At 44.7% G+C, this 27,426-nt stretch overlaps 1 protein-coding gene across 7 annotated transcripts; it reads right to left on the reverse strand.

Moving 5' to 3' along the window:
* Positions 1-786: 786 nt before the first annotated feature.
* On the reverse strand, positions 787-27,021 carry ZNF131 (zinc finger protein 131). Of its 7 annotated transcripts, XM_030005801.2 has the most exons (9): positions 25,923-26,220; positions 23,519-23,708; positions 22,670-22,808; positions 21,130-21,231; positions 18,202-18,346; positions 14,883-15,246; positions 14,558-14,780; positions 9,879-10,009; positions 787-2,998 (listed from the first exon to the last, which is right to left on the reverse strand). In XM_030005801.2, the coding sequence occupies exons 1-9, from the start codon at positions 26,111-26,113 to the stop codon at positions 2,336-2,338; spliced, it is 2,148 nt and encodes a 715-aa protein (XP_029861661.1). In that variant the 5' UTR covers positions 26,114-26,220; the 3' UTR covers positions 787-2,335. The 7 variants fall into 7 exon arrangements, with proteins under 7 accessions (XP_029861661.1, XP_029861660.1, XP_029861662.1 ...); XM_030005800.2 differs by having other exon boundaries at positions 14,558-15,246; XM_030005802.2 differs by lacking the exons at positions 23,519-23,708; positions 25,923-26,220 and adding an exon at positions 26,875-27,021 and having other exon boundaries at positions 14,558-15,246.
* Between the last annotated feature and the right edge of the window lie 405 nt (positions 27,022-27,426).

The following is a 27,426-nucleotide window of genomic DNA, read 5'->3' on the forward strand; positions in this document are numbered from 1 at the left end:
TACAGACATTTGGGGCAGAAAGAGGATGGCAAGGCGGCCATTCCAGAGAGCAGCCAAAGCTTCTGACTCCCCCAATCTTCCCTCCCTCAGTATCAGCTGTTGCAGCAAGAAGGCATGAGGAACTCCACTGGTGGGAGCAATTTGGGCTTCAGACATTTGGAAAGGAAATTACAGGGGAGAAGGGGTTGCAAAGGGAAAGGCTCTCCAGTGGAGTTATAATTTGAGGAGAGCCTTTCACCTTGTCACTCAGGGTGAGGAGGGGATTGCTTGTGGTCCCACCGTGCTCCCACCCAGGCTCAGCAGAAGTCTGGATGGGGCAGCACTGGGCGCAACAACAGAGCAGCATTTCTCTCCTACCAAATTAATGAACTGTTGTTGAAAAGGGGAGATCAAACAGAACAAAGAAATAGCCTGACTGTGCTTACGGCCCTGCTACCAATACCATGTAATTGCTCAATTTACATTGGACTTAAATTACCTAAAAGTTAGTTTCATCCGTTAGACACCCAGCCAAATTGTTCCTTTAATTCCACAGATACAAACCTTATGTCTATATGCACAAATACCTAAAAAATGAGAGTTATGCAGCTAAGCAAGGAGGCCTGTCCCCTCCGTGTTAACAGAAGACAAGCCTCTTATCAGAAGCCAGGTATATATACAATAGCCAACTTTTATGTTCATGATTAACATTGGGCCACATTCTTCCCTCTGCACAGAATCTTGTCACATATTACTTCCCTCTCAGAAAACACAAAACATCATAAAAAAGAATGCAAGTTACATTAATCAAATTGTTTAAAATTTTAATTGAGATCCATGTTTGTTTTGCAACAATTTCTCAAAGGCTACGATGAAACACAAGAATCATTTTGAACGAGACTAATAAAAGCACAAATCCCAGGAAATAATTCTGCATTTGGAGAGGACTGAATAGAAGAGCCTGATTTTAACTAAGAACTACAGGAATACCGATAGCGTTAGGGAACGTCCTTGCAAAAATTCCTCCCTTCAGTTAAGGCTTTGAAAAGAAAGTTTTTCAGAAGTGTGCAGCACCTCTAATCTCAAGGCAATAATTGAGAATTAGAAGTCCTTAGCATGCTTGAACATAAAGCTAGACAATTATTTTCTAAAAAAAAAAAAATAAATCTAACTTTACAGTGAAGAGCTATTATTCTTACTAAAAATGAGATTGAGTCTTACCACTGGGAGCTGGCACTATAATCGCCAGTCACTCAGTTGTTCCTAATTTATTGGATGAAACAAATGATGCAACATTTCATGGTTGGTATTGTTTTATTGTCTAATATTGATTAAATTATTTACACTCCTACTTTTCAATCCACAGTTTACCACGCATACGTATGGCTTTTACTTTTAAGTTTAGCACATCTTTGTGTCAAGTGTCAGAATTTCATTTCAAAAAACCAGGAATCTGATACCATATAGACAAGTCTCCTATATTTATGTTTAAACATATTAATTTTCAAAAATGACGATTTATAAAAGAAGAATCTGCTGGTAGCTTTCTTCCAGCTCATGTTTACCACAGATTCTACTGCGCTTTTCCTATTTTAAAGTGTTCCTTTTAGAGTGTCCTGCTGCCTCCACATGGAATCTGTTTCCTCCCTCACCCACCCCTCTACTGAATTTAATGAAAAAAAAAAAAAAAATCAGTAGCTGACAATTTTAAGCAAAAATATGAAGCACTGTAACATTACCTACATTGCTTTTTACTGAAGTAGGTTCTTGAACACTCTAGCAACTTTGCGGAAATTTAACCAGTCAGTGTTGAAAAGGCACACGACTTTTGTGCTCAGAGACCTCCAGCAACAATGTTTTTTCCCCAGCCTGAAAGTTAGGGACGGCTGTTAGGATACAGGAAACAGTCTGATCCAAAAATTCACAGGTACCCAATTGTCACTTACAATAGAACCCACCAGATTTTACTGATTCTTCTGTCACAGACACCCTGCAAATCTATAACAAGAGATTTCTTCTATTGCAAGAGGAAAAGAGGTGAAGTTACTCTTAAATACATATCCAGGGATGGTGCAACAATGACACAAGCTATTCATGATTAAAATCCTCACAAAGCTGTCCGTGTCTGCGGTAGTTTCTGTTCCATGGTATTGCATGAAAAGTTATTTTTCACATATGACAGAAGAACTAACACCAGTTAGTTGTACATGAAGAAAGCTAATTTTGGTCCACTTGTCCAGCTTCCTAAAGACAGCATATTGGAAAGCTGACCACTGACGGTTCAAAAACCAATGTAAAAGTTAAGAAAAATAATTTGGTATTTCATTCCTAAACCTGCACAGTGTGGTTATTTGTCCTAGTCATCCATCTTTTCATTCTGTGTGCCCACTAACTGTTGAGTTTTTAAGTCTTCAGCTTGTTCATGATCTTCCTTATCTGCATCATCTACTTGATTAGGTTCCTTTTCTTCTGCTTCTCCTTGATCAACAGTTTCATATTCTACTTGTTCAAGGTCTGTTCCATCTATAAGTTCTGCCTGTACTTCTTCCATCTGTATTTGATTTACATGCTCAACATGTAACTGCTCCACATGAACTTCAGCACCTTGTTCAGTTTGAATGTGTTCAACTTCCAAGTAACTAATTTGCACCTGTTCTTGCAGTTCATCTATCTGTGTGCCTTTCCCCTGATTGTCCTGTATGAGATCCTGGTGCATCTGTTCCACAGTTACCTGTGCAGGATCCACTTGTACCTGAATTACTGGTAGGACGTGGACTTGCTCCACTTGTTCTATTATAGTCATTGATGTTACTGGTTCAGCTTCCACAGCTTCCACTGGAAGAACCTCTTCTGTCACTATTCGTTCTGAAATATCGTGCATTTCTTTGAGATGCCTTCTCAGCTCACTGCCTTGCATAAACCACAAATCACATAAGGTACAGTGGTTGGGTTTGTCACCGGTGTGTATTACCAAGTGATCTTTGAATTGATCCCAGCTGTTAAACACACTGTTACAAACCTGAAACAAAAGATACAGTTTGTTAAATACTGCCAACAGAAATATGACTAAGTACAGTGCCTATTTCAGATCATGGCTTCACATAGTGTAGCTTCTTGCTACTTGGATTAAAAAACCATATATGTTAGAGGTAAACGCTGAGAAGTCAGCTTCAGATGAATGGAAGACCTGGTATTTATTTATTTGTTTTTAAGAAACAGTGGGCTACTTTGAGTCGTGCATACATAGGATACCTACAAAATTTATGAATCAGTACAGCATTTGAAAGTTTTCTTATTTTAACCTTATGTGAAATTCACATACAGTAGCATGCCCCAATAAATATCTGGTGCTAGAATTTTGGTTGGAGAGCTATTTATGTAATAATATTGTACAATGAAAGTGTAATACAAACTGTCCCTTTACTGAAGTTCTGGATGTAGTACTACTAGCCAACTTTTCCTTATCAGCTTTCATTTGGCTCATGGCATTGTGAGGTTTAACTGGCTAGACTGAACTCTCCCATTTTGCCATTTCAAAAAACCACTTGAATGATGTCAGCAGATAAAACTCTCTTAAAACTTCATCCCTTTAATTCTCTTCCAGCTAAAAGTACTGCCTCAGCTGCAGACACAACATTTTCACAAAGCACATGAGCACACTTCCTTCTCTTCCTACTGAGGTAAGTAGCCTGAAAACAACACACAAGAGACTGCAGAAATAAATGAGGTGCCAGGTGTGACGGTCTGACAAATTACAGTCAATGTCTCAAACATTCGTTAAAGAACTTTGGTGGAGAAAACAGCCTCTGTAAAACTGCTGGAATTTTGTGAACAGGACAAATGTGGCCGGAGGAGAGGGCCCCACGGAGGGTGGGACTGTGCTTCTCCAAAGCCGCAATTCCTTATCTTAAGTGACCAGGAGAAGGAGCACAGCATATGCGCCTGGAGGAGGAGGCCCCACGGAGGATGGGAGTGTGCTTCTATCTTAAGCGGTCATGCCAGCAGGAAAAGAGAGGCAACTCCGCAATGAACCCCCCCCAAAGCTCACCGACTGATTCCAGAGAACCCCAGGAACAGGAACTGCGCATGTTGAGACCATCAACTAACACACTATAAAAGAAGGGAGAACGAGTTCTCAGTGCGCGCCCTCCAGAACTGGATCTCTACGCTGGCTGGACCAATGCTGGACCCAGGACTGGTGAAACCCTTTTCTTCTCTCTTTCTTTCTTTCTCTCTTTCTCTGTCTCCCTCTTTTCCACAGTCCCTACACCTCATCCTTTTAAACATAAACTGTTGACCAAGTCTGAGACTAGGAGTGGATCCAGCCGCCCCTGGGCTCCTCTTTGAGAAGGAGTCCAGAAAGCAAGGGGGTCTGCTCTGAACCTCATGACTCAAGGGGAGGGCTCTCCTGATACAGTTCCATGTTCCTTTTTCCATTTCTTTTTCTACACCTCCCTTCTCTTTTCAAACAGCAGCTTAATGACATGTTGCAAGGTTCATACTGAAAAGTTCACTTGTACTTGGGCAAGGTTAGCTAGGCTGAATAAATGTTGATTGTTGTTTGAACGCCCCTGGTGTCGTTTCACCTTAATTCTGACAAAGGAAATCCACAAACCTGAGTCGCTCCAACTTTGGGACGCGACACCAGGGCAGAAGAGAGAGAAGAGTGAGGTAGAGTCAGGCTTGGAGTAAAAAACCAGGCTCAGCAGTCTTCATCCATGCAAGTGTTCTTGGCTGCAGAAAGCAGCAAAGAACACACGTTTCAACACCCCTTCACTGCTGGCAAATAGTTTTGAAACGGGATGTTCCATCTCCTCATAACTCTTAGCATCCACAGAAGGATGATGGGGTATCTGACAGGGATTAACTCAAGAACAGGTCTGTGTAGTGGAGCTAAGTATCTCCACTTTGCTGTTGAAGTCTGTTAAAACAGGTTTGTGATTCTAGTGCCATGCTTTTTTTCCCCTGGGCTCACGCTTTAGAAAGAAGTTGCACATACACTTCTTAAAATACTAACCTCATAGATAAGCACTTGAAATTACTTAGTCAGGGTGGGCAAACAGGCATGGCACAGAAGTTTGTGTGGCAATTCAGGCAGGGAGGCCGCAGCCCCTTCCCAGCTCGAGAAGGCTACTCAAGCAGTGGGCATCGTCCCCTCAGAAGGAGACCCAGCTACAGTGGCCACTTGGGTGAAAGCCATTGCTAAGAAAAATGTGGCAACCCAGACAGATCTCCCAATCAAACATGCAGCTGTCCAGGTCTCCGGCTGCAGGGAGTGCCTGAGCCTGTCACTGGTACTGGAGGGCAGCAGGGATGACTCCTGTGTGAGGTGTGACCAGGTGGATGATCTGCTCAGCCTGGTGGCAGAGCTGAAGGAGGAAGTGGAAAGGTTGAGGAGTATCAGGGAGTGTGAGAGGGAGATAGATTGGTGGGCCCACACCCTGCCGTCCCTGAGGCAGAGGCAGCAGATGGAGGCTCCACAAGAAGTGGATGTTCCCCTGCCCTCTTGCCACCAGGCAGGAGGGGACCTAAGAGATGCAGGGGAATGGATACAGGTCCCTGCTCGGGGAGGCAGGTGAATCCCCTCCCGGTCTCCCTCACATTCCCAGTTGCCCCTGCACAACAGGTATGGGGCTCTGGAACTTGAGGACCAGGTCAATGAAGATCAGGGTGTAGATGAAGCCCTATCTAGGGAGGTGCCTAGGTTGAATCAGTCAGCTGCATGCATTCTGACAGCCTCTGTTAAGAGAACAAGGAAGGTAATTGTCATAGGCAGTTCCCTTCTGAGGGGGACAGAGAGCCCAATATGCAGACCTGACCCATCCCACAGGGAAGTCTGCTGCCTCCCTGGGGGCCAGGTAGAAGACATTACCAGGAACAACCTGGTCTGGTTCAGACCTCTGATTATTACCCGCTATTGGTTGTGCAGGTTGGCAGTGATGAGATCACGGCGAGAAGTCCAAAAGCAATCAAAAGGGACTTTAGGGAACTGGCATGATTAGTGGAAGGATCGGGAGCACAGGTAGTGTTTTCCTCAATCCCTTCAGTGGCAGGGAAATATACTGAAAGGAACAGGAAAACACACCTGGTTAATATGTGGCTCAGAGGCTGGTGCCATCAGTGGAATTTTGGGTTTTTTGATCATGGGGAGGTTTACACAGCACCGGGCTTGCTGGCAACAGATGGAGTCCAGCTATCTCAAAGGCAGAAAAGGATTCTCACTCATGAGTTGGCAGGGGTCATAGAGAGGGCTTTAAACTAGGTTCGAAGGGGGAAGGGGATAAAACCAGGCTCACCAGAGATGAGCCTGGGGGCAGCATGCCAACGTTGGGGGTGGAATCAATAGCCCAGCTCAAGTGCATCTATGCAAATGCATGCAGCATGGGGAATAAACCGGAGGAGCTGGAAGCCATCGTGCAGCAGAATAGATATGACTTAGTTGCCACCACTGAAACGTGGTGGGGTGACTCCCATGACTGAAGTGCTGTGATGGATGGGTATAAGCTCTTCAGAAGCGATAGGCAAGGTAGAAGAGGTGGTGGGGTGGCTCTCTATGTTAGGGAGTGTTTTGATTGTACAGAGCTCCACGATTGTGATGATAAGGTCAACTGCTTATGGGTAAGGATGAAAGGGAAGGCCAACAAGGCAGATATTGTGCTGGGAGTCTGTTATAGACCACCCAACCAGGTTGAAGAGACAGATGAAACATTCTACAAGCAGCTGGCAGTAGCATCAGAATCGTGTGCCCTTGTTTTTGTGGGGGGCTTCAACTTTCCAGACATCTGCTGGAAATACAACACAGCAGAGAGTAAACAATCTAGGAGGTTCCTGGAGTGTGTGGAAGATAACTTCCTGACACAGCTGGTAGGTGAGCCTACCAGGGGAGGAGCCTCGCTAGACCTACTGTTTATGAACAGGGAAGGACTGGTGGGAGATGTGGTGGTCAGAGGCTGTCTCAGGCTTAGCGACCATTAAATGATAGAATTCTTGATCCTTGGTGAGGTAAGGACAGGGGGTCAGCAAAACCACTACTATGGACTTCCGGAGGGCAAACTTTGGCCTGTTCAGGACAGTGGCTGAGAGAGTCCCTTGGGAGACAGTCCTGAAGGGCAAAGGGGTCCAGGAAGGCTGGACATTCTTTAAGAAGGAAGTCTTAAAGGCCCAGGACCAGGCTATTCCCATGCGCTGCAAGATGAACCACTGAGGAAGACGGCTGGCCTGGCTGAACAGGGAGATTTGCTGGGACTCAGGAAAAAAAGGAGAGGTTACCATCTTTGGAAGAAAGGGCAGGCAACTCAGGAAGAGTACAGGGATCTTGCTACATCATGCAGAGAGGAAATTAGAAAGGCAAAAGCTCAGCTAGAACTCAATCTAGCCACTGTCGTAAGAGACAACAAAAAATGTTTTTACAAGTATGTTAACAATAAAAAGTCAGCCAAAGAGAATATCTATCCTTTATTGGATGCAGAGAGGAACATTGTCACCAAAGATGAGGAAAAGGCTGAGGTACTTAACGCCTTCTTTGCCTCAGTCTTTAATAGTGAGACCAGTTACCCTCAGGGTACTCTGCCCCCTGAGCTGGAAGGCGAGGGTGGAGAGCAGAACATAACCCCCTTAATCCAGGAGGAAATAGTTAGTGACCTACTACGCCGTCTGGACACTCACAAGTCTATGGGACCGGATGGGATCCATCCAAGAGTACTGAGGGAACTGGCAGAGGTCCTTGCCAAGCCACTCTCCATCATTTATCAGCATTCCTGGTCAACAGGGGAGGTCCCAGACAACCGGAGGCTTGCCAACGTGATGCCCATTTACAAGAAGGGTCGGAGGCAGGATCCAGGGAACTACAGGCCTGTCGGGGTGGCTCCTGTGAGAAGCTGCTAGAAGTTTCCCTGGCTCCAAGTCGGACCTGCCTCTGGCCAAGGCTGAGCCCATCAGTGACGATGGTAGTGCCTCTGGGAGAATGTATTTAAGAAGGGGAACCTGCAGTGAGTAGTGGGACTGGAATGTGAGAGGAACACCAATGCAGATACCGAGGTCAGTGAGGAAGGAGGGGGAGGAGCAGTGGGGGAGGAGGGGATGCCTCTGCAGAGATTGCAGGCTGTCCCCCCCCACCCCACGGACGTGAGCTGGGGAGCGGAGGCCCCTGAAGATGGCCGTGACTCCATGGGAAAGCTCACGCTGGAGCAGTCTGTGAGTGAGGATCAGCCTGCGGAAAGGACCCACGCCAGGGAAGTTTGGGAAGAACTGAAGCCCACGGAAAGGACCCATGTTGGGGAAGTTTTGTGAGGAACTGCAGCCTGCGGAGAGGACTCACACTGGAGAAGTTCGTAAAGGACTGTCTCTTGTGGGAGGGACCCCATGCTGGAGCAGGGGAAGAGTGTAAGGAGTCCTGCCCCTGAGGAGGAAGGATCGGCAGAGACAACCTGTGACGAACTGACCCCAACCCCCGTTCCCCATCCCCCTGTGCTGCTGGGGGGAGGAGGTGGAGAGAACCGGCAGTGGAGTTGAAGCGGGAAGGAGGGAGGGGTAGGGGGAAGGTGTTCTAAGGTTTGGGTTTACTTCTCATTATCCTTGTTTTGATTTGATTTGTAGTGAATTAAATTGGTTTTGTTTCTTCCCCAAGTTGAGCCTGTCTTTTGCCCGTGACCATAAGTGGGGAGTGATCCCTCCCTGTTGTTATCTTGACCCAGGAGCCTGCCTTTGTATTTTCTCCTCATCACACCGTGGCTGGGGCAGGGGAAGTTAGGGAGTGGCTGCGGGGTGCTTTGTTACTGGCTGGGCTGAAACCATGACAGAATATCACTCTCTCTTTTGGAACAAATAAAGCCAATATCCAGCAGTTTTCTTCACTACACAACCCAGTTTAACCTCAAACCACAGCCATTCTGTAAACTGAATAAGGTGAGACCCTTAAGGGGAGGAGGGAGAGAGAGTGCAAGCATGCAAGAGATAAGAGTGAGGAAGAGGGAGAAAGTGAAAGCGATTGAGCAAGGGTGTGAAAGAGAGAGCAGGACAGAGTGTGAAAGAGCATGCCAAGAGCATGGAAAGGCTGTGTGGGGAAGGGGAAGGGGGAGGGGGAGAGGGAGAAAGGGGGGGGGAGAAGGAAAGGGGGGGAGAGGGAAAGGGGGAGGGGAGAGACAGAAAGGGGGAGAGCACACAAAAGTGTGTGAAAGCGCACACGTGAGAAAGAAAGAAAAAGAGCAAAAGTGAGAGGAAGAGGGAGAGAGAGGAAGAGAAAGTGTACAAGAAAGAGTGAAAGAGCGGAAGCTAGAGCAAAAGCAAGTGAGCGGGCGAGGGCAAGAAAGAGCAAGAGAAAGAAGTGTGTTATTTAAAATTGTCACAGCAGTGGGGCAGAAAAATGGCAAATAAAAATGCTACAACCAACCTCAGCTCATGCAGTTTCTAGCTTTTCAGAATTGGCTTTTAAAAGCTAAGTAAGACTTATCTGAACAGCTTTTCAAATGTCAGTTACCTATAGTGACCAAGTACCCTAGCCATCCATCTACAGCATTTATATTTGCTTAAAAGTCATTACAGATTGTCGTCTTAAGTTGGAATGACTTTCCAGACAAAGTCAATATGCAAAAGCCTAGGTCAGTGCATTAAGAACCTTGAAAAGGAAGCAGAAAGATCAGTAAAATGCAGATGAACACTTACCTACCCATAAGAATCTCTCTAGTATTATAAGGCTCCATATCAGTTATTCCGTATTTTAAATGGAACTACTTAGATGTAAGAATTTATCTGCATGTTGTGGTTGAATGCGATCCCTGTATTTATTTTACTAAAAGTAGCTCTTGGAGACATACGCCTACTCTTGTTGCCTTTCCTGCTCAGTACTCCCACACTCCCTCAGCATAGAAGGAGCCTCAGACTCTGCTACTTCCATTACCCACCTGACATTCGTACAGCTTCTTTCTTCCCTTTTTAGCTCCAGCTCCAGACTGACAGGCTGTCAGGTGACATTTGAGCGTGCTATTCCTAGCAAAACGTTCATGGCAGTTTGGACATTCAAATGGTTTTTCACCTGTTAAGACAGATACAGGGATTTGTAAGTGTATAAAAGCAGACATTTTTCTGTCATCTCTCTCTTCTTTCCCTCTCTCCCTTTTGTGTAGGTTGATAAATACGCTGAAAAGACATGGCAAAGAAGAGAAAGACATTCCATGTAAACTTTATTTATGTTAAATAAAAGGGCAAAAAACCTAATGTAGAGTCATTACTCTCATTTAGGAAAAAAACCAATGTAACAATTACCAATGCCTTTCAAGGAACATTTAGGTTTTTATGGAAATTAGATTACTATCCTGACAAAATATCTTAAAGAAATAGCACCTATTTCTCTCTTTTCGGCTGATAACATTTACAGTTAAAGAATCAACATTAGTAAATATACAAAGTGACACATTAAAGAAGGAAGTATTTAAATAATACAAAGTTTTGTTTTCAAGAACAGTAACAGCTTATGCTTGGGACCTGAAACTGAGCTCCAGAAAAAGAAGTTGGCACGGAATGACCACAAAATAACAATGCATCAGGATTAAAAGAAACAAACAAACAAAAAACCAAACACCAGCCCTTCCCCCGCAAAACAGAGTGAAGAGAAAGCACAGAGGGACATAAATGGGCACAAGCAAGATAAAAATTCCTTTCAGTTTGGCCACTTCATTTCAAACCTGGTACCAAACACAGAAGCCAGCTAAGGACAACAGCAGGGGAGGCTGAAAACAGGTTGTTTTCTCTTTTTCATCCAAAGAAGTATGTTGTTATTATTGCCATCAAATAGTAAAAAAGAACAACCGGTGTCTCTGTTTACTAATTTAATCATGCACAAACACAATGAAATTCAAGGAAATTAAAGTACAAAAAATTAGGAACAGTGTGTTTCTTCTGAAAGTCTGATAGTTAATCAGTGGAGGTACTGACACCAACATCACTGCTGAAACAAACGGCTTAATGAACTCCAAAAGATGCTGAGACATTTCAGTGAAAAATATAAGAATCTATCCTAGCTAGTTTAGAAGTCTGCAATTTCAGGAATGCAATAGTTATTGCCTATTGAGATGGAAAGCCAATAAACCCATATTTTCAAAAATAAAGATATTCAGAAGTTCCTAATTACATTTCAAAAGAAATCCACAAGTATCCTATAATTCTCACTTATACGCCTAAAGGCTACAGAAAAATGTTAAATGGTGGGAACATTCCCCTTAATAGTTACAAAATGCTATGTTATTGGAGGGTATTGTACAGGTAATACAGAGGATGCTGAACTACCACCAGTCTTGCTGGTCAAAACCATGGACTTTGCCCTAGCAACCAATGGATACTAGAGAGCAAAACTCACACCACAGACCTCCACCTGCCCTGTGATCTGGTCACATTTAAATAGTTACTTGGAGCAAGGCACCAGTCAGGGAGAGATTTATTCTATTCTTACTCAAATTCTTCAGTAACCTCCAACATATTCTGCCAAAAATGTCTGAAAGTGACAATTCAAAGATAATGGTGGCAATATCCAAAGGCCAAAAGATATGGTGTGACTTCTTGTACAGTGCAAATCAATGCAGTGACCTGAGCTGCACCAGTCACAGCAGTAATGGAAAACACAGAGAGCATGCCAGCTGTCTTCTCTCCTTCTCTGAGAAATACGCTGGCGAGCTGGGGGCTAACCTCCTCTCCTAAAGGTGACAACTTCCTTCTCCTCCCAGGCACATCATCCAACTATGAGTTTAGTCTCATCTAAGTGAGATTTTATGAAGAGGGAGGGTTTTGGCCTGATCTAATGATTATCTTTTTCTCCCTTTATGAGAATGGATGAGATTTCACTTGCCAATTTTAAGTAACTCACAGGACAGAAATTCTGACCAGAGATAGTCCAATATTGTGCTGGTCCTTTCTAATCCAACAGTCACAGGAAGGAGACTGCCCAAAATAAATATTTTTTAACCCAAAGAAATTCATAACTACTAACACAGTGACTTTTATTTGCCTAATATATAAGAAATACCAGGTAATTCAACCATAACCATAAAGCTACCATTTCATTATTTAGAACGGGTTTAGAGAGAAATAGTAAACCTAGTTATTATTTTTTTTCCACAAACACACCAAAGGCAGGTGTTTATCAAATGAACTTATTGGGATCATTTATTCAAGGTACGTAAATAGAGTCCATTTATTCACTCCTATGGAAGATGTTATTTGCAGTTCCAAGTACAATTCCTGTAAAACATATTTTAGATTTACCAGAATGGCAAAGAGCTTGATTAATTTTTCTGAAGACGTTTGTATACAAATTACTTCAGCTACAGGGTTTTCAGACAAGGGCAGATTAATTTAGCTGCTTGGAGCACATCACAATTCCTTCACTTCTACCTTCACTCATGTGAGCACACACACGCTCTCCATAAAAGGAAAAAAAAGAAAAAAAAAAAATCAAGAAGGCCTAACTGCGAGAAATATTCAGCAGTCAAGATTTCCAGTAAAATCAGAGGGAATCAAAGCTGCTCAGTGGCTCTTTCTGCTAGGGAATATAAGCTTTGCAAAATATCAGGATTAAAGCAGCATAATGAGAGCAGTAACTTCATTCTAAGCCTGATTTCTGTATGAGGAAATTGCTCTTCTTGAGTTCAATAGCTCTAATTTGTCTTACACAACAGATACACACTATAAGTGCAGCCTTGCAGTATTTCTGTCCTGTGCATTACTTATGATTGGTAAGTGAAATCTCATCCATTTTCATAAAGGGGAAAAAGCTAATAATTAGATCAGACCAACCCCCCTCCCTCTTTGTAAGTTCTGGTGATGACTTTGTAATACTTTCAGAGTTACATGACATGCAAGAGATTTTTGAGGTGTTTTTTTAGAGACCAGAAACTGCTTAAGGCACTGAATGCATGAGTAAGAAACTCCATGGATCCCCTTCCTTTCTATTACTGAGACCAAGATAATAGCCGTTGGTAATGTCGAATTCCTACATCAAAAAGAATTACCAGCACTGCTAAGGTGTCTATTTCTGCCCCAGTTGTTATTTTCATGTTATTGCTGGTGTTGTGATTAAGCAGCAACAGGAACAAATACTTTGTAGGACATTTTCTCCCAGGCCTTTTAATTTCATTTTAGCATTCAACCAGTGCTATACAGAATTCAGAACTTAGAAAGCCTTTGGCTGAATGGGTTTTTTTCCACTGACCTTAGAAGAGCACAGTTAAATGGTAGTATCTGTCTTGATTTTAAGCTTAAGGCTTTTGAAAATGCTAAACCAGAAGTAGTTAGATTCCACACATTATACTTGTATCAATATATATTTAGAAAGTACTCTGCACCTCCTGTGATATATTAAGTTGCTTTGTCCCTCAAATCCTTCATTGCAACAGCAACCAACATATTGTGATATTTGGGCTACTCTGTTAATCTGCCACAAACTTTTCTCTGAAAAGACTTTTGTTAAGCAGCTTGTATTTGGATTGCTCATAATGGAGAAACACTCCCTGCTTTGCAGGGGATAAGGATTTGCCAGAGACTGTTTATAAACAGAACTTTTAAGGGGCTATTGGGAATAGACTGGACACAAGTGTCATGTATCAATACTCAGCAGTCCCATAAACAGATACAAAGAAATTTTAATTAAAAGGCTTTAACAATAAGAAGCTGCAAAAGAAATCGGTCTGCTACCCTCCATTAAATTCTTACTGATGACTCATGACTGACTTATTAAACAAAAACATCTGGAAGATCAGGACCACATATATTTTACATTCAGTTATCTGTATAATGCTCAGTATCTGTTCAGATAGTAGACTTTTCAGTGAGATGAAGAAGCAGCATCTTAACCTCCCATATTATAAGGCAGAAAGAAGGAGCACAAGTCATTTTGTACTCAGAAGATGCTATCCAGATTTCAGAGACAGATTTCACAGTAAAAAAAGTGTACTATAGTCACTAGAAATGTTTTGCTGTGTTCATTGACAAAGAAAAATCAAATCGTAGATGAGATGTCAAGAGCAAGGGTGAAACTCTCCAAACAAGATGGTACAAGAGAGAATTGTTAGGGGGTATTTCATGCCTAATGCATTAACAGGCATTTGCTCAGAAGTTCTGTTAGATAAGTAAACACTCTAAACTCTATTCCACTGAGAAGCTCACAGTTCAGATCATATTTCAACAGAAACATTTACTAGTAGAATTGTGAAAATAAAAGTAGCTCCTCAGTTTGGTACTTTTGAAGAAGGAAACATCTTTCCTTCCTTAAGAAGGAAACGCCTTAAGAAATTATTTTGAAAAAATGTTTAAGATTTAATAGACTTGAAAGAGAAGCTTCATTAGTGCTTTCTGGTTTTAGGTGCCTACTTTTAACCACCTCAATCCCTCAAAAGTTTACATCAATGGAAAACAAACCAAATGAACAAACAAAAAGACAAACCAGCATTTTAGTTGTAACTAGAAACCAAGTATTTCTAGCACTCAGGACTCATGTGTTCTCTTCAGCATATTCTCTATTTCCCCAAAACATGCAAAACCGCAAAATGCTAGAGCCAAAGCCACAAGGACAGGACTATAGCAGTACTCTTACCTGTGTGCTTCCGGAGGTGCTCTTTAAAATGTCCAAAGTGGTCAAACTGCTTATCACAGTACTGGCATATATGTATTTTTTTGCCAGGTCTTTGCTTCTTGCTGGCACCACCTTGATGAAGGTGGTAACAGGTGAGGTGCTGTTTCAAAGCACTCTCTCGTAGGTACCTTTTATTGCATATGTCACACTTGTAACTCTCAGTAGAGTGTGTTTTCATGTGTTCCTTAAAATGGTAAAACAATTTAAATGAACGGTTACATTTCTCACAGTGGAATAGATTGTTCACGTGTGACAGCTGAAGTTCCACAATTTCAATACCTTCTACCTGTTTGCACGAGGGATCAGTTGCACTATCACCTTCTTCTTGGATCTGGCATTTTCTCTCTCCCTGACGATATTTGCTGGTGATATCTGCCAAAAGAGCCAAAGCAGATTCATCTGATGTACCCGTTGTCTGTATGTACTTTATGGATTGCTCTGCAGAAGCTACTTCTTCCAGTGTTTCGATGCTGTCATCTTCCACTTCAATCGTCCCTTCAGCAATCTCAACCTCAATTTCAACAGGATCTGATTCTGCAGATGGCAGTGTTTCTGTGATAACATTAGAGGTTTCAGCTATCTTCCTCTTTTTTGGTTTATTTTTACCTTGTGCTTGATTTGATTCTAACAGTGATGAATTTTCTTTATTCCTGTAAAGCATTTGCATAAACATGGTTAAGATCCACAAGCACTGACATAACAATTTTCCCCTAATACTGAGCTTCTGTATCCAACACTCTCCAGCTGTTTCTCAAAGAAGCTGAATGATGAATGATGACATAATCTGTGTGCATGTCAGAAGCTAATTTGTCCTTAACCTATACTCCTTAGAGCTGTAAAATAGCATGGTTAAAGCTACAGAGCCTTTGACATAAGGCTACTAAAGTGTTTTAAATAGCTCTGCTTGAATGATACAAAGCACCTATCAAGAAGAAAGGCCAGTTAATCTAATGACATAGGTTTATCTAAGAAACTTGTGAAATTCTCTACTTGGAAAGAAAACTTCCCCGAAGGAAAGAGTTCTTTGGCCTGCCTACTCAGAAATAAGAATCAAGTCCTTCCTACGCTATTCACCTCTTAAGCTCTGGAGTGTATGCAATTGCCTGCAGCACTTACAGCTTGTTAAGAGAACACTACAGCTGTGACTTCATAAAATTATTATTATAACATCTTGTACTTCAGGAAAGCACACAGCTAACAGCTGAGCTAAAAACAAAAGCCACTGGGATGTGGAAAGAGTATTCTAGTTTAATTTTCTGGGCTTCAACACAACCCCCAGCTCTGTTCCTGTTTGCCTTGCATCATACACACACAACCCCCTTCCTCCAAGATGTCAGGGATAGCATCCCATCTCAAACACTGACAGAGCCAAGTGGACCAATGCTTTCAAGTCACACCCTCAAGATCATCCTCAGCACTTACGTGCTGGAGGTTTTACTACTGATTATTAGTTTTGAAAATGAGTGGCTATCTTCTCCTCAAATCAGACTGACATGAGTAAGCTGTCCTTTTACCTCCTTTGCAGCCTGATGGCTCCTTTCATGTAATCTCCCTATCACTTTCACATTTTTTAGTAATAGGAGAGAGAAGGCTTTTCCCAGTATCTGTAAATCATACATCAGAGATATGTGGCTAATGATCTAATGCAGAATAGAGCTTATTAAACTGCACCTTACTCTATTCAGACACAGGAAGACAGAGCAGTTAAACTTACAGTTTCATCTACCCTGGATTTCTTATGTCTAGAAGGTGACAGTTACTTTTGCACATTACTGCAAGGACCTCCAGGATCACGTACCAAAAGAATAATCCACTCAGCAAAGAGGAGACTACTGTCCTTGACCACATGGTGTTAAACTTTGAATAGGGATACACAGATACAACACAACTGCACTTCAAGGAGTAACAGGTGGTTGTTTTCTTTCTAGTCTAGATTATGCAATGTGCAACTCTTCGAGGCATTATACAAATAGTTAGTTTTAAAATCATCTCTACTTCAGCTGAAGTTTCTGAAGCTTAACCCTTTCAGTCAAGGCTCTGACTGAGGCACTGTATTGCAATTCCTCGCTCTCTTACTGTGGAGGAGAAATCAGAGACTGACAGTGGTACTCAAATTTGTCTTTCTAACCAAAAAAAAATCCCAAACCAAACTAACCTCCTCAAAAACTTTTCAAAATCTACAAACAATGGAAATAACTCTGAATAGACTGGCTTGCATGTGTGCTCATTAAGAAAAACATTTGTTTCTTTGTTACATAAGAATTACAGTGTTTACTAGTGATGCATAACTAACAAACTGCATAACATTATACAATAGTGGGAAATAACTGCAGGCTGGACAGTTTAGCTTGATGGATGGATCTGAATCCTGGTTCAACAGCACTACCGGTGTACACTGACTCAGAGTGATACTGATTAGAACATACTTTTTCAGTTTCTTTCAAATTCCTCAAGCAGACAGCTAAGGTCTGCTTTTTCTCCTGAATAAAGAAAAAAAAATTATTTTGCTGGTATCATACTTAATCTTAACAAGGTCAAAAAAGGGTGTTTGTGGAGGTTGTAGGACTAGAAACTCACATCCCATATCTTTCCTATTAAAAAAAAATTACCTTCAGCTCTACTGCCAATCCACAGAATAAGTACAGAATAAGTTAATTGGCAAATGAATGCTGATGTTGAAAACCAAGTTTGCAGTGTATCATGTCATGGAGAGTTTTTTTAAGCGAAATGTTAGCGGGCTACTAGAGGAACCTGGGCTAACACCACTCTCCTTGGCTAATGTGTCTATGGGGAGATAAAAAGGAAGCAACAGTCTTTCCTCAGCCTGAATGCAAAGACCTTTCAACAGGTCTAGAAGAGAAAGCAAGAATAACCATAATGCTGGGAGCATTTATTGCCCCTCCCTGTGTTTCATGCTGGCAGAACAGTGTAGCCTGCAGAAGGAATGAGAACATGACAGCACTTTATGAAAGGGAAGGAAGAGGAAGAAAAACAGCATGATGGGACTAGCACCTGCTTTTCTCACATTGGAGTTTGGCAATGGAGTACAGTTCCTGGTACAGGATAAAAGGTGCCACAGCAACATTTGATTAAGTATTGATCCCGTATAAAACTGATTATAACAGTTGCATTCATTCAAGAAGTTTAAGAGGTTAATTTTGCAGCAAGAAGTTTTAAGATCACTGTTTATTCTCTCATAAACAGCAGAAAGCTGCATGAAATCAAACCACCAGCACAAGCTTATTAATGTGGTCTAATTACTTGAGGAACATTGTCACTGTACACCCAGCTGTCAATCAGGTGTGGGCAGTCAAATAGCACAGAGACCTGGTATTAGTTACCACAGTCACAAACGTACAATGTCTGCAACATTTACCAGCTGTGTCACTTGTCATAAAGTTCCAGCCCAAAGAATGTGACATTCATTTTTCAGCCCATATAATTCTGACCCTATCTTACAGTAGAAGCATATATGGTCCCACACAAGTTTAGGACATTTCAAGATAAGGAACAGCACTGCAAAATACTGGCAGCCAGCTCTCGTAAAAGGATTATTCTGACTGTACATTTCAGTGTTGGGAAGAAAAAGAGGCTTATGTGCTTACCTGATTTCAAGTGCTTTGATCGCTTCTAACATCTGTAGATACTCAGCTGCTTTCCAAACATCATTTGCTTCTTCCTCACCTTGGACCATTAGTTTTGCTGTATAGGTGAACTCAATTAGGTGACGAAATGCCATGTTACTTACACCTGTATACAGGCAACAAAAACAAGTTTCTTTTAGCAATTACTCAGTCTCATGCACCTGATGAATCTTGCATACTTGCATGATCACCATTTTGGTCACAGTACTGTAGCTGCCAGTTTCATGAAGATGACACTCTTAAAAGGCTCATGTTGGAATAAAAAGTATACTACAGAAATATGTGAATCTGGAGTAACCACAGAGTTATGCAGCAACAAAGATAAAAGGAAGGATAAGATGGACAAAAAGCTGTTTGAATAATAAAAAGTATAGATTTAAACACAAAAATACAACCTCTCTCAAGAGACCTCTGAGCAGCAAGTTACTGAGGCTGAAATACTGTTCCAGGAATTTGCTCTCTGCCTACCAGGCAAGTAGCCGATGTGACGCCCATTTACAAGAAGGGTCAAAGGGACGATCCAGGGAACTACAGGCCTGTCAGCCTGACCTCAGTACTGGGCAAGATTATGGAACAGTTCATCTTGAGTACACTCACACAGCATGTACAGGACAACCAGGTGACCAGGCCCAGTCAGCATGGGTTCATGAAAGGCAGGTCCTGCTTGAGTAACCTCATCTCCTTCTGTGACCAGGTGACCCACCTAGTGGATGAGCGAAAGGCTGTGGATGTTGTCTACCTTGACTTCAGCAAGGCCTTTGACACTGTCTCTCATGGCATACTCCTTGAGAAGCTGGTGGCTCATGGCTTAGACAAGTGTACTCTTCCCTGGGTAAAAAACTGGCTGGAGGGATGACCCCAGAGAGTTGTGGTGAGTGGAGTTAAATCCAGTTGGCAGCTGGTCACAAGTGGTGTTCCCCAGGGCTCAGCACTGGGGCCAGTTCTCTTTTATATCTTTATCAGTGATCTGGACGAGGGGATCAAGTGCACCCTCAGTAAGTTTGCAGATGACACCAAGTTGGGAGGGAGGGTTGATCTGCTCGAGGGTAGGAAGGCTCTACAGAGGGATCTGGACAGGCTGGATCGATGGGCTGAGGCCAATTGTATGAGGTTCAACAAGGCCAAGTGCCGGGTTCTGCACTTGGGTCACAGCAACCCCATGCAGCACTACAGGCTTGGGGAAGAGTGGCTGGAAAGCTGCCCGGCAGAGAAAGACCTGGGGGTGCTGGTCGACAGCCGGCTGAATATGAGCCAGCAGTGTGCCCAGGTGGCCAAGAAGGCCAACGGCATCCTGGCCTGCATCAGAAATAGTGTGGCCAGATGTGGTGGGTTTACCCTGGCTGGATGCCAGGTGCCCACCAAAGCCGCTCTATCACTCCCCCTCCTCAGCTGGACAGGGGGGAGAAAATATAACAAAGGCTCATGGGTCAAGATAAGGACAGTTTAATAAAGTGAAAGCAAAGAAAAACAAATGATGTTATTCTCTACTTCCCATCAGCAGGCGATGTCTAGCCACTTCCTGGGAAGCAGGGCTTCAGTACACATAGTGGTTGCTCCAGAAGACAAAAATGCTCCCCTTCCGTCTCCCTTTACTTAGCTTTTTTATCTGAGCTGATGTCATGTGGTATGGAATATCTGTTTGGTTAGTTTAGGTCAGCTGTCCTGGTTATGTCCCCTACCAAGATCTTGCCCTGCCCCAGCCTGCCATTGAGAGAGACAGCCTTGATGCTGTGCCACCGCTGCTCAGCAGTAGCCAAAACACTGGTGTGTTATCAACACCTTTCTAGCTACTAATGCAGAGCACAGCGCTATGAGGGCTGCTATGGGGAGTATTAACTCCATCTCAGCCAGACCCAATACACCAGCAGGACCAGGGAGGTGATCGTTCCCCTGTACTCGGCACTGGTGAGGCCGCACCTCGAGTACTGTGTTCAGTTTTGGGCCCCTCACTCCAGGAAAGACATGGAGGTGCTGGAGCGTGTCCAGAGAAGGGCAACCAAGCTGGTGAGGGGCCTGGAGCACAAGTCTTATGGGGAACAGCTGAGGGAACTGGGGTTGTTTAGCCTAGAGAAAAGGAGGCTGAGGGGAGACCTTATCACTCTCTACAACTGCCTGAAAGGAGGTTGTAGTGAGGTGGGTGCTGGTCTCTTCTGTCAGGTGGCTGGAGATAGGACGAGAGGAAATGGCCTCAAGCTGCGGCAGGGGAGGTTTAGGTTGGATATTAGAAAAAATTTCTTTACTGAAAGGGTCAGGCATTGGACCAGGCTGCCCAGGGAAGTGGTGGTGTCGCCATCCCTGGAGGTGTCCAAAACACATGTAGACGAGGCACTTCAGGAAATGGTTTAGTGGACATGGTGGTGTTGGGTTACGGTTGGACTCGATGATCTTAAAGGTCTTTTCCAACCTAAATGATCCTATGATTCTAAGTATTGCTCCATGTCTATCTTGTTCTTGCATCCCAGACAAGGTATCTGCCATTGGCCATCACTGGCAGCCTTTCTTATCTGACCAGAATGGCTGTTGTCAAGGAAAAGACTGTATGTCACACTGCTAGTCCTAAAACCATACCAGGTCTGCCTGACCTCCACTAGCCATGTATTGGGGGGAAGTAAAAAAAAAAAAGGAGAAAAAAAAAAAGGAAAAAAACACCCACAGAACCTTACACTTTCCCTTCCACAAGATTTAATTCAAGACTGTTCTTTTTAATTTTTCTTTAGGGGAAGTTTTTTTTCCACTGGTAGTAGCTGCCTCAGAACAACTCGAGAGCTGAGATCTAGAAAGCTAATTGATATGACCAAGCATGTATGTAAGCCTGTACCAAGGACACTACATTAATTTCCAGCTTGGGCACACAACTCTGAAGGTTTTTATTTGCACAACTCAGATTACCTTCAATCTCCACCAAGGGCTCCTGAGTGAAATCTTGGAAGAATTTGTAGAAGAACTGGCTACAGGCAGCAAGAACAGCCTTATGAGCTTTGAAATGGTGACCTACAAAAAGACAAAAATTTTGGATTAGGATAACCTTCCTCACTCATAGTGCAGAATAAGTGCAGAAGCAGAAAAGAGACCGCCCAGTCTACACATCTATTCCAGCAGCAGATAGTCACTTAGTACGTCTACCCCTTGTAACATGGGATACTACTGCAGCTAGCCTGTCCCATCTTAGGCAGACCCTTGCTGACATCACTGACCTTGCTGAAGCTCTGCAACTCAATCAGCTGGAGGACTCACTCACTCCAGTGTTTCTCTTCTCAGATATTTAAGTTATGGGAAATTCCTATACAAACTTTTTTCTGTATGTCTTGGGCTCAGCTCTCAGGTTTTATCCATGTTCTCCTTGTTTTTTGTTGCTCTTACAGACTTACGTGTTTTATCACCACTTCTGCCAGCATAAACACCGCTGCAGAACAGAAGTGGTTCTACTCTGTTCTTCCTGTTTTCCAGACTGCGTATTCCCCATCACTGTCTTGCCTTCTCCATGGTGCAGGCATGAACATTCATAAGGGTCCATAGGACAGAGATAAGCAACATGAATTAGAACTACACAGCTGCATACAAAACCAGCTTTGAGCTCAGCACATGGATTTGGGAATACCAGAGGGGGAATAAACATTCAGGATAAGTTTTCTGCAAGTGCTGTCAGTTAAACTATGGCAATTCCTGAAGAGTAATTTTTTCTTCATTGCTTACTTTTTTCTAACTGGGGCTCTGCAGGACCGTTTTCCTTCAAGTGAGTTCTTGCTATCCTTTTAAAGATCAGGTGTCACTCCTTTAGCTAAGCCTGTCCTACTATCTTCCTTGAAGTCCTCATCTGTTCTAAGGTGTGTTTGGGATAAGAAGCAATCTTAGGTGACCTATCAGATTCCACCTTTTCTAAGGACATAGTAAGCACCTACATCTCCATCATCCTTTTAAACTAATACTTATGTCTTTAGAACACATATAAAAAGAAAAGTGAGTGCTTCTACCCTATTTTAACTACATATTAAAATAGCAGGCAGATACCAGAGAAGAAAGAAGTAAATCTTATTTCAAGGTGGTTTTGCTGGTTGTTTTAAAACACAGTATTTGTACAAGTTCTCTGAATGCAAACAGTCAGCTCAAGTTAGGGAAAAATATTTTAACAATGTTTTGGAAATCCTTAGACAACACGTTAAATACAGCACAGCAGTTTCAAAGCGGGCTTCTATCTGAAAATATTTAGCCCCTTGTTTGGAAGAGCAGAAGCAATATTATTAATCACTGCTGGAGACTCTGTTCTCCCCAAGATTTTAAATGAAACTCTGCAAGCAACTCGCACGCTGGTACAGAAACAAGAATTTGTTAGTAGCCCAGTTTGACAGTTGACCTGTGACAAACCCAAGAGCTTCCCCGCACAGCTGTCAGAATTCTCTGTATACCAACTGGCTCTCAGGCCTGTACGTACCATCGACAATCAGAGTGATATCCGTAAACTGGTCCTGCTCACGTTGTTCATTCAGTCTATCCAAAATAACTTTATAGTGTTCAGGGAATTCTTGGATACATTCCACCGTTTCTTCAGCTTCCATGGTGAGAGGACTAGTCTGCAAAAGATGTGGTAGGAGAGTAAGAATACTGTGCCACTCAGTAAATACTACGCATAGTCAGGTTAGTATACAAACATGAACTAACTAGCACTTTTCAGGGACTACAAAACCAATAGAAACACTAAACTGTCTTGGTAACAGTTTTACCTGATTTTAGCCGACAGGTAGGAAATGGTAGGGTTAATGATGTGGAATATTGCCTTACGTATACACGTGAAAAAACAGAGTAGGTAAGTGTATTTCTTTATTCTACAGATTCAGCAGGGACCCACCTCCCTCAAAGCAAATACTGCAGGGATGTAACGTCCCCATTCAACAACACCTCAGCAGCATGATGTCAGAATCTTTATACAGTTACTTATCACAATTCCACCAATCCACTTGGTGGATGAACAGTTCTTAAAATTTTCATACTTAAGCCACATTTTGCACGTAGCAAACACAAGATGTTTAATTCCTTTAAATAAGAATGTAATAAAGCTGCACTTTTCAGCTTCCGAGTACATAGGAGCTGCCAGGGATTTAATGTGCTGTCACACCCAAGAGCATCTTATTCAACCAGGCTGCTTACACTTCTCTGCCTGCAAGGTGAAATATTCTTTGCCAACCTTTTGAAAGAGACACAGAGGCTTGTAATCTGATGGCCCTTCCTCCCTTACTTATACAACAAACATAGCTGGGGGTGGGAGTTGCGGGGGTTCTCAAACCTGAAGAGGTTTAGCAGAACTCTGTGTCTGTGGACAAGAGGCAAATGTCAGCCTGCTGCTTATGCAAAAGAACCTCGGGAGAGAGTCCAAGCGCTTCAATGGAAGCGTTTCACAAATTAACTCCAGGCAAAATGACTTCAGATCTGTGCAGCAGCACTCATCTTCAACTCCCACATTCACATGGCTCACACTGAGAATGCCGCAGAAAAAGCAAAGGCATTTCAAAGTCACATCAGCACAGAAACATTGTTTCTTTTCACAGTCTATCTCACTTTGAAGAACATGGGGTTTCTGGCTAGGCTTGAATGAGTCTTAAAGGAATTTGAGACATACCCTTCACTATACTGTTATACTTAGTATGGACAAAAGGAAGAAAGTCAGGAGAGCAGCTAGTATCAAACCAAACACTGAATAGAGAGATGAGAATTGCTGGTGTGGCAAATAAGCAGTTTTCTTCAGAGTGCTAGAGGAAACCAGAGAGCAGGTGCTCCCTGACTTCTGGTACAGGTTCTTTTTGCATGCGATTGGAATTAGAAAGTCCCAAGAGCAAAACTGTTCTTATACGTACTAACCACATCTGAGCTGATGCCACCACACTTGCTAACTCCCCTGTGCGGCTGTGTAAATTCCACCTCACTTACAACAAACACACATAAGGTTATATGGGGTATGACAGAAGTAGATAGGAGAATTACCCAGTTATGATAAAGGTGAAGTTACTTTCTTATGACTAACAGACATCAAGTAAAGGAAATCATGGAATTCCTATTTTCACCACAAAACACAGTCTTTCTGGCATCTCAGAAAAACTGGCCCATGCCCACAGAGAAGTCATTTTGCTGTGAGCAGCAAAAAAGAAGAGCAGAAGCAACTGCTTATGGAAGTCTAGCTCTACCTGCTATCACTGCTTCGCCAGGCAGACACTGAAATACCTATCAGGGTCTTAACGGGGACAGAGGAGACCAGCCTGTGAGGGCAAGGTGAAGTGGAAGGGAGCAGATGCTGCTGCTGCTTTCACTTCACCTCATCTGTAACAATGGGTTGTCCCGCTCTCAGCTGGGATAGAGTCAGTTTTCTTCTTAGTAGCTGGTATAGCGTTGTGTTTTGGATTTAGTATGAGAACAACGTTGATAACACACTGATGCTTTCAGTTGTTGCCAAGCAGCGATTATCCTAAGTTAAGGATTTTTAAGTTTCCTGTCTTCAGCCAGCAAGCAGGTGCACAAGAAGTTAGGAGGGGACACACATGGGACCCCAAGTGACCAAAGAGATATCCCATACCATATGATGTCATGCTCAGTATATAAAGCTGGGGGAAGAAGAAGGAAGGGGGGATGTTCCGAGCAATAGCATTTGTCTTCCCAAGTAACAGTTACGTGTGATGGGGCCCTGCTTTCCTGGAGATGGCTGAACACCTGCCTCCTGATGGGAAGTGGTGAATGAATTCCTTGTTTTGCTCTGCTTTTGTGCACGGCTTTTGCTTTACCTATTAAACTGTCTTTATCTCAACCCACAAGTTTTCTCATTTTTACCCTTCTGATTCTCTCACCCATCCCACTGGGGTGAGGGCAGTCAGCAAGCGGCTGTGTGGTGGTTGGTTGCTGGCTGGGGTTAAACCACGACATGGATCTAAGACAGATGACCAGCAGCTCCTGCCTGCCTTTTGTCATCTGGTATTCCACATAAAGTCTCCTGTGGGAAATTGTCAGCCATTTACTTCACTGTTTAATTCTTCTTGCCCATTTTTGACACATCATAAAAGGACAGATGACTTGCAGTTAAAAGCATAATTCCTTAAAAGTGAAAAAAAAATGTTGACCTCCAACTCTCATGACTTCCACCTACCCAAATGCAATTTACTTCCAAGTTGAATATTTGTAGGGCTACCTTACCAAAAAAACCCTCAAAATAATAGAGTAAGTTCTGCCCTACCAAGTCTAAGAAATCTTAAATTCTGAGAAAACTGTAAAAATACGAATGAGAAGACATACAACTTATGACAGCTAGTTTATCATCAGGAATTAACACAGAATTAGTAAAAAGCGTGAATTCATTGCGTATCTAAATGCAGTCGCAGCAATCACTGAGTATTCTCATTTAAAAAACCTCAGTGATACTGCAGAAAAAAGCCCAGCAGAACCGCATGTATTTGGTAAGAGCATGACTATTTTGGAGGAAGAAGTGAAAGGTACAGCCGAGAAACCCAAGAAGCCAAGGAAGGCAGGTGGAAGTGATCCAAGTTGCCACTTATGAGTAGGCTCATAGACGAGCGATGGAACCCGGACTACGTCAGCTGTTTTCCCTCGATTTTCTTGGAAGAGGCAGTCAGCTGCTGACTTGGTAACACTGGCTGCATCTCACGCGACACGCACACCACTTGTGGGTCAGTTTTATCTAGATCTACCTCAGCGAAGCCATCTTATTGTCACTCTCTGTTCTCCTGGACTGCAACAGGAATTCCTTGTGTTTTACGCACCGGGCGCCTCTTTCCTTTTCCCACACGGATCGCGCACGACCGCGGGCGGGGCCGAGCGGTGTCACGGCAGCCCAGGTGGCCCGGGGGAGCAGGCTGAGCGCTGGCCAAACCACCGCCATCCCGCCGCAGCCACCTGCGGAGCGGGGGAACCCGAGGGGTGTTCGGCGGGCGGGCACACACAGCCGAGCGCCGCTTCCGCGCCTTCCTGGGAATTCTCGCCCCCAAAGCGGCAACCAGCCCCTCGCTCCCCCCCGCCACCGGCGAGGCGAGGCGAGGCGAGGCCAGGCCAGGCCCCGCTCCCGCCGGGCCGGCGGCCCAGCCCCGCGCCGCGGGCCGCAGCGCCGAGGGGCGGGAGAGGCTTTGCGCCGCGGCCGCTAGGCGGCGCCGCCGCCGCCCGGCCCCGCTCCCGCCCGGCGCTCCCCCGCAGCCGGCCGCGGCCTCCCCGCTCCCCCCCCCACCCCCCCCGGCCGCAGCCCCATTGGCGAGGGCCGATGGCAGTCAGCGCGATGCCCCCGCCAATCGTAAGGCGGCGGCAGAGCCCGCCCCCCCCCGGGCGGAGGAGCCAATGAGCGCCCGCCGAGTCCCAGGAGCGGGAGAAGGCGGAAGGCCTAGCCAGCGCCGACTGCCCGCCGGGCACGGGCGCGCCGAGAGCGGTGCGGGCGGCCGCCGGCGGGCGCGAGCGTCCGGCGGGGGCGCCCCCGGAGAGGCGACCGGGCCTGCGCCGGGCCGCGCCGTGCGCTTGGCAGCGCCGCCGCTTCGTTAGTCCGCGTTACGTCATCAAAGCGCGCATTAAATCGATCCCTTTTCAATTCCCGGCCGGGTCGCGCCTCGGCGGCGCGGCGCCCCGCGGGGTGGGGAGGCGGTTCCGCTAGGTACTCACCGCGAGAGGCCCCTCGCCCCGCCGCGCCCGCTCCGCCGTTACCGCTTCCTGCTCCCCAGCACGCTGGAAAGCGGGGCGGGCGCCGGCCAATCGCGACTCGCATTCCCGGCCTGCACCGCGGGGAGGAAGTGAGGCAGGGTCACCTTTCACACGACAGGGCGCGCAGGCGGCGGGGGCGGGGCGGGGCGCGGCTCGGCGGCGCGGTGCCTTCTGGGAGTTGTAGTTCTCTGACTGCGGTTGTGCCGGCACCGCGGCTGAGCGGACCTCGGGGGCTGGCGGGCTGCCTCCCCCCGGGCCGGCGAGGAGCTCGGCGGTGCCCGGGCGGGGACGGGGCTGCCGCGGGAAGCGGCGGCTCTGGGGCCCAGCCCGGTGCCGCCCCGGGTCGGAGCGGTGCCCGGCAGGAGGGCTGGGCGGGGGGAGCGGCCGTCGCGGCCGGCTGGCGCCCGCCGGGGGACGGCCCGGGCTACTCCGGTGCCGGGAGGGGCGCGGGCGGCTTCTGTGGAGGAGGGGAAGGTGCGGTTAGGTCCAGCAGGAGGACAAGATTAAACGCCG

This window comes from Aquila chrysaetos, chromosome Z (genome assembly GCF_900496995.4).
Source record: "Aquila chrysaetos chrysaetos chromosome Z, bAquChr1.4, whole genome shotgun sequence".
Taxonomy (NCBI): domain Eukaryota; kingdom Metazoa; phylum Chordata; class Aves; order Accipitriformes; family Accipitridae; genus Aquila; species Aquila chrysaetos.

Coding starts and splice junctions, on each gene's coding strand:
- ZNF131 (XM_030005800.2), bottom strand. CDS start 26,113: ATGGCGGTGGTTTGGCCAGCGCTCAGCCTGCTCCCCCGGGCCACCTGG. Junction 21,232..22,669: donor TATCACTCTGATTGTCGATG/GTACGTACAGGC, acceptor GTCTTTTTGTAG/GTCACCATTTCAAAGCTCAT. Junction 18,347..21,129: donor GCCCTTGGTGGAGATTGAAG/GTAATCTGAGTT, acceptor GCCTGTATACAG/GTGTAAGTAACATGGCATTT.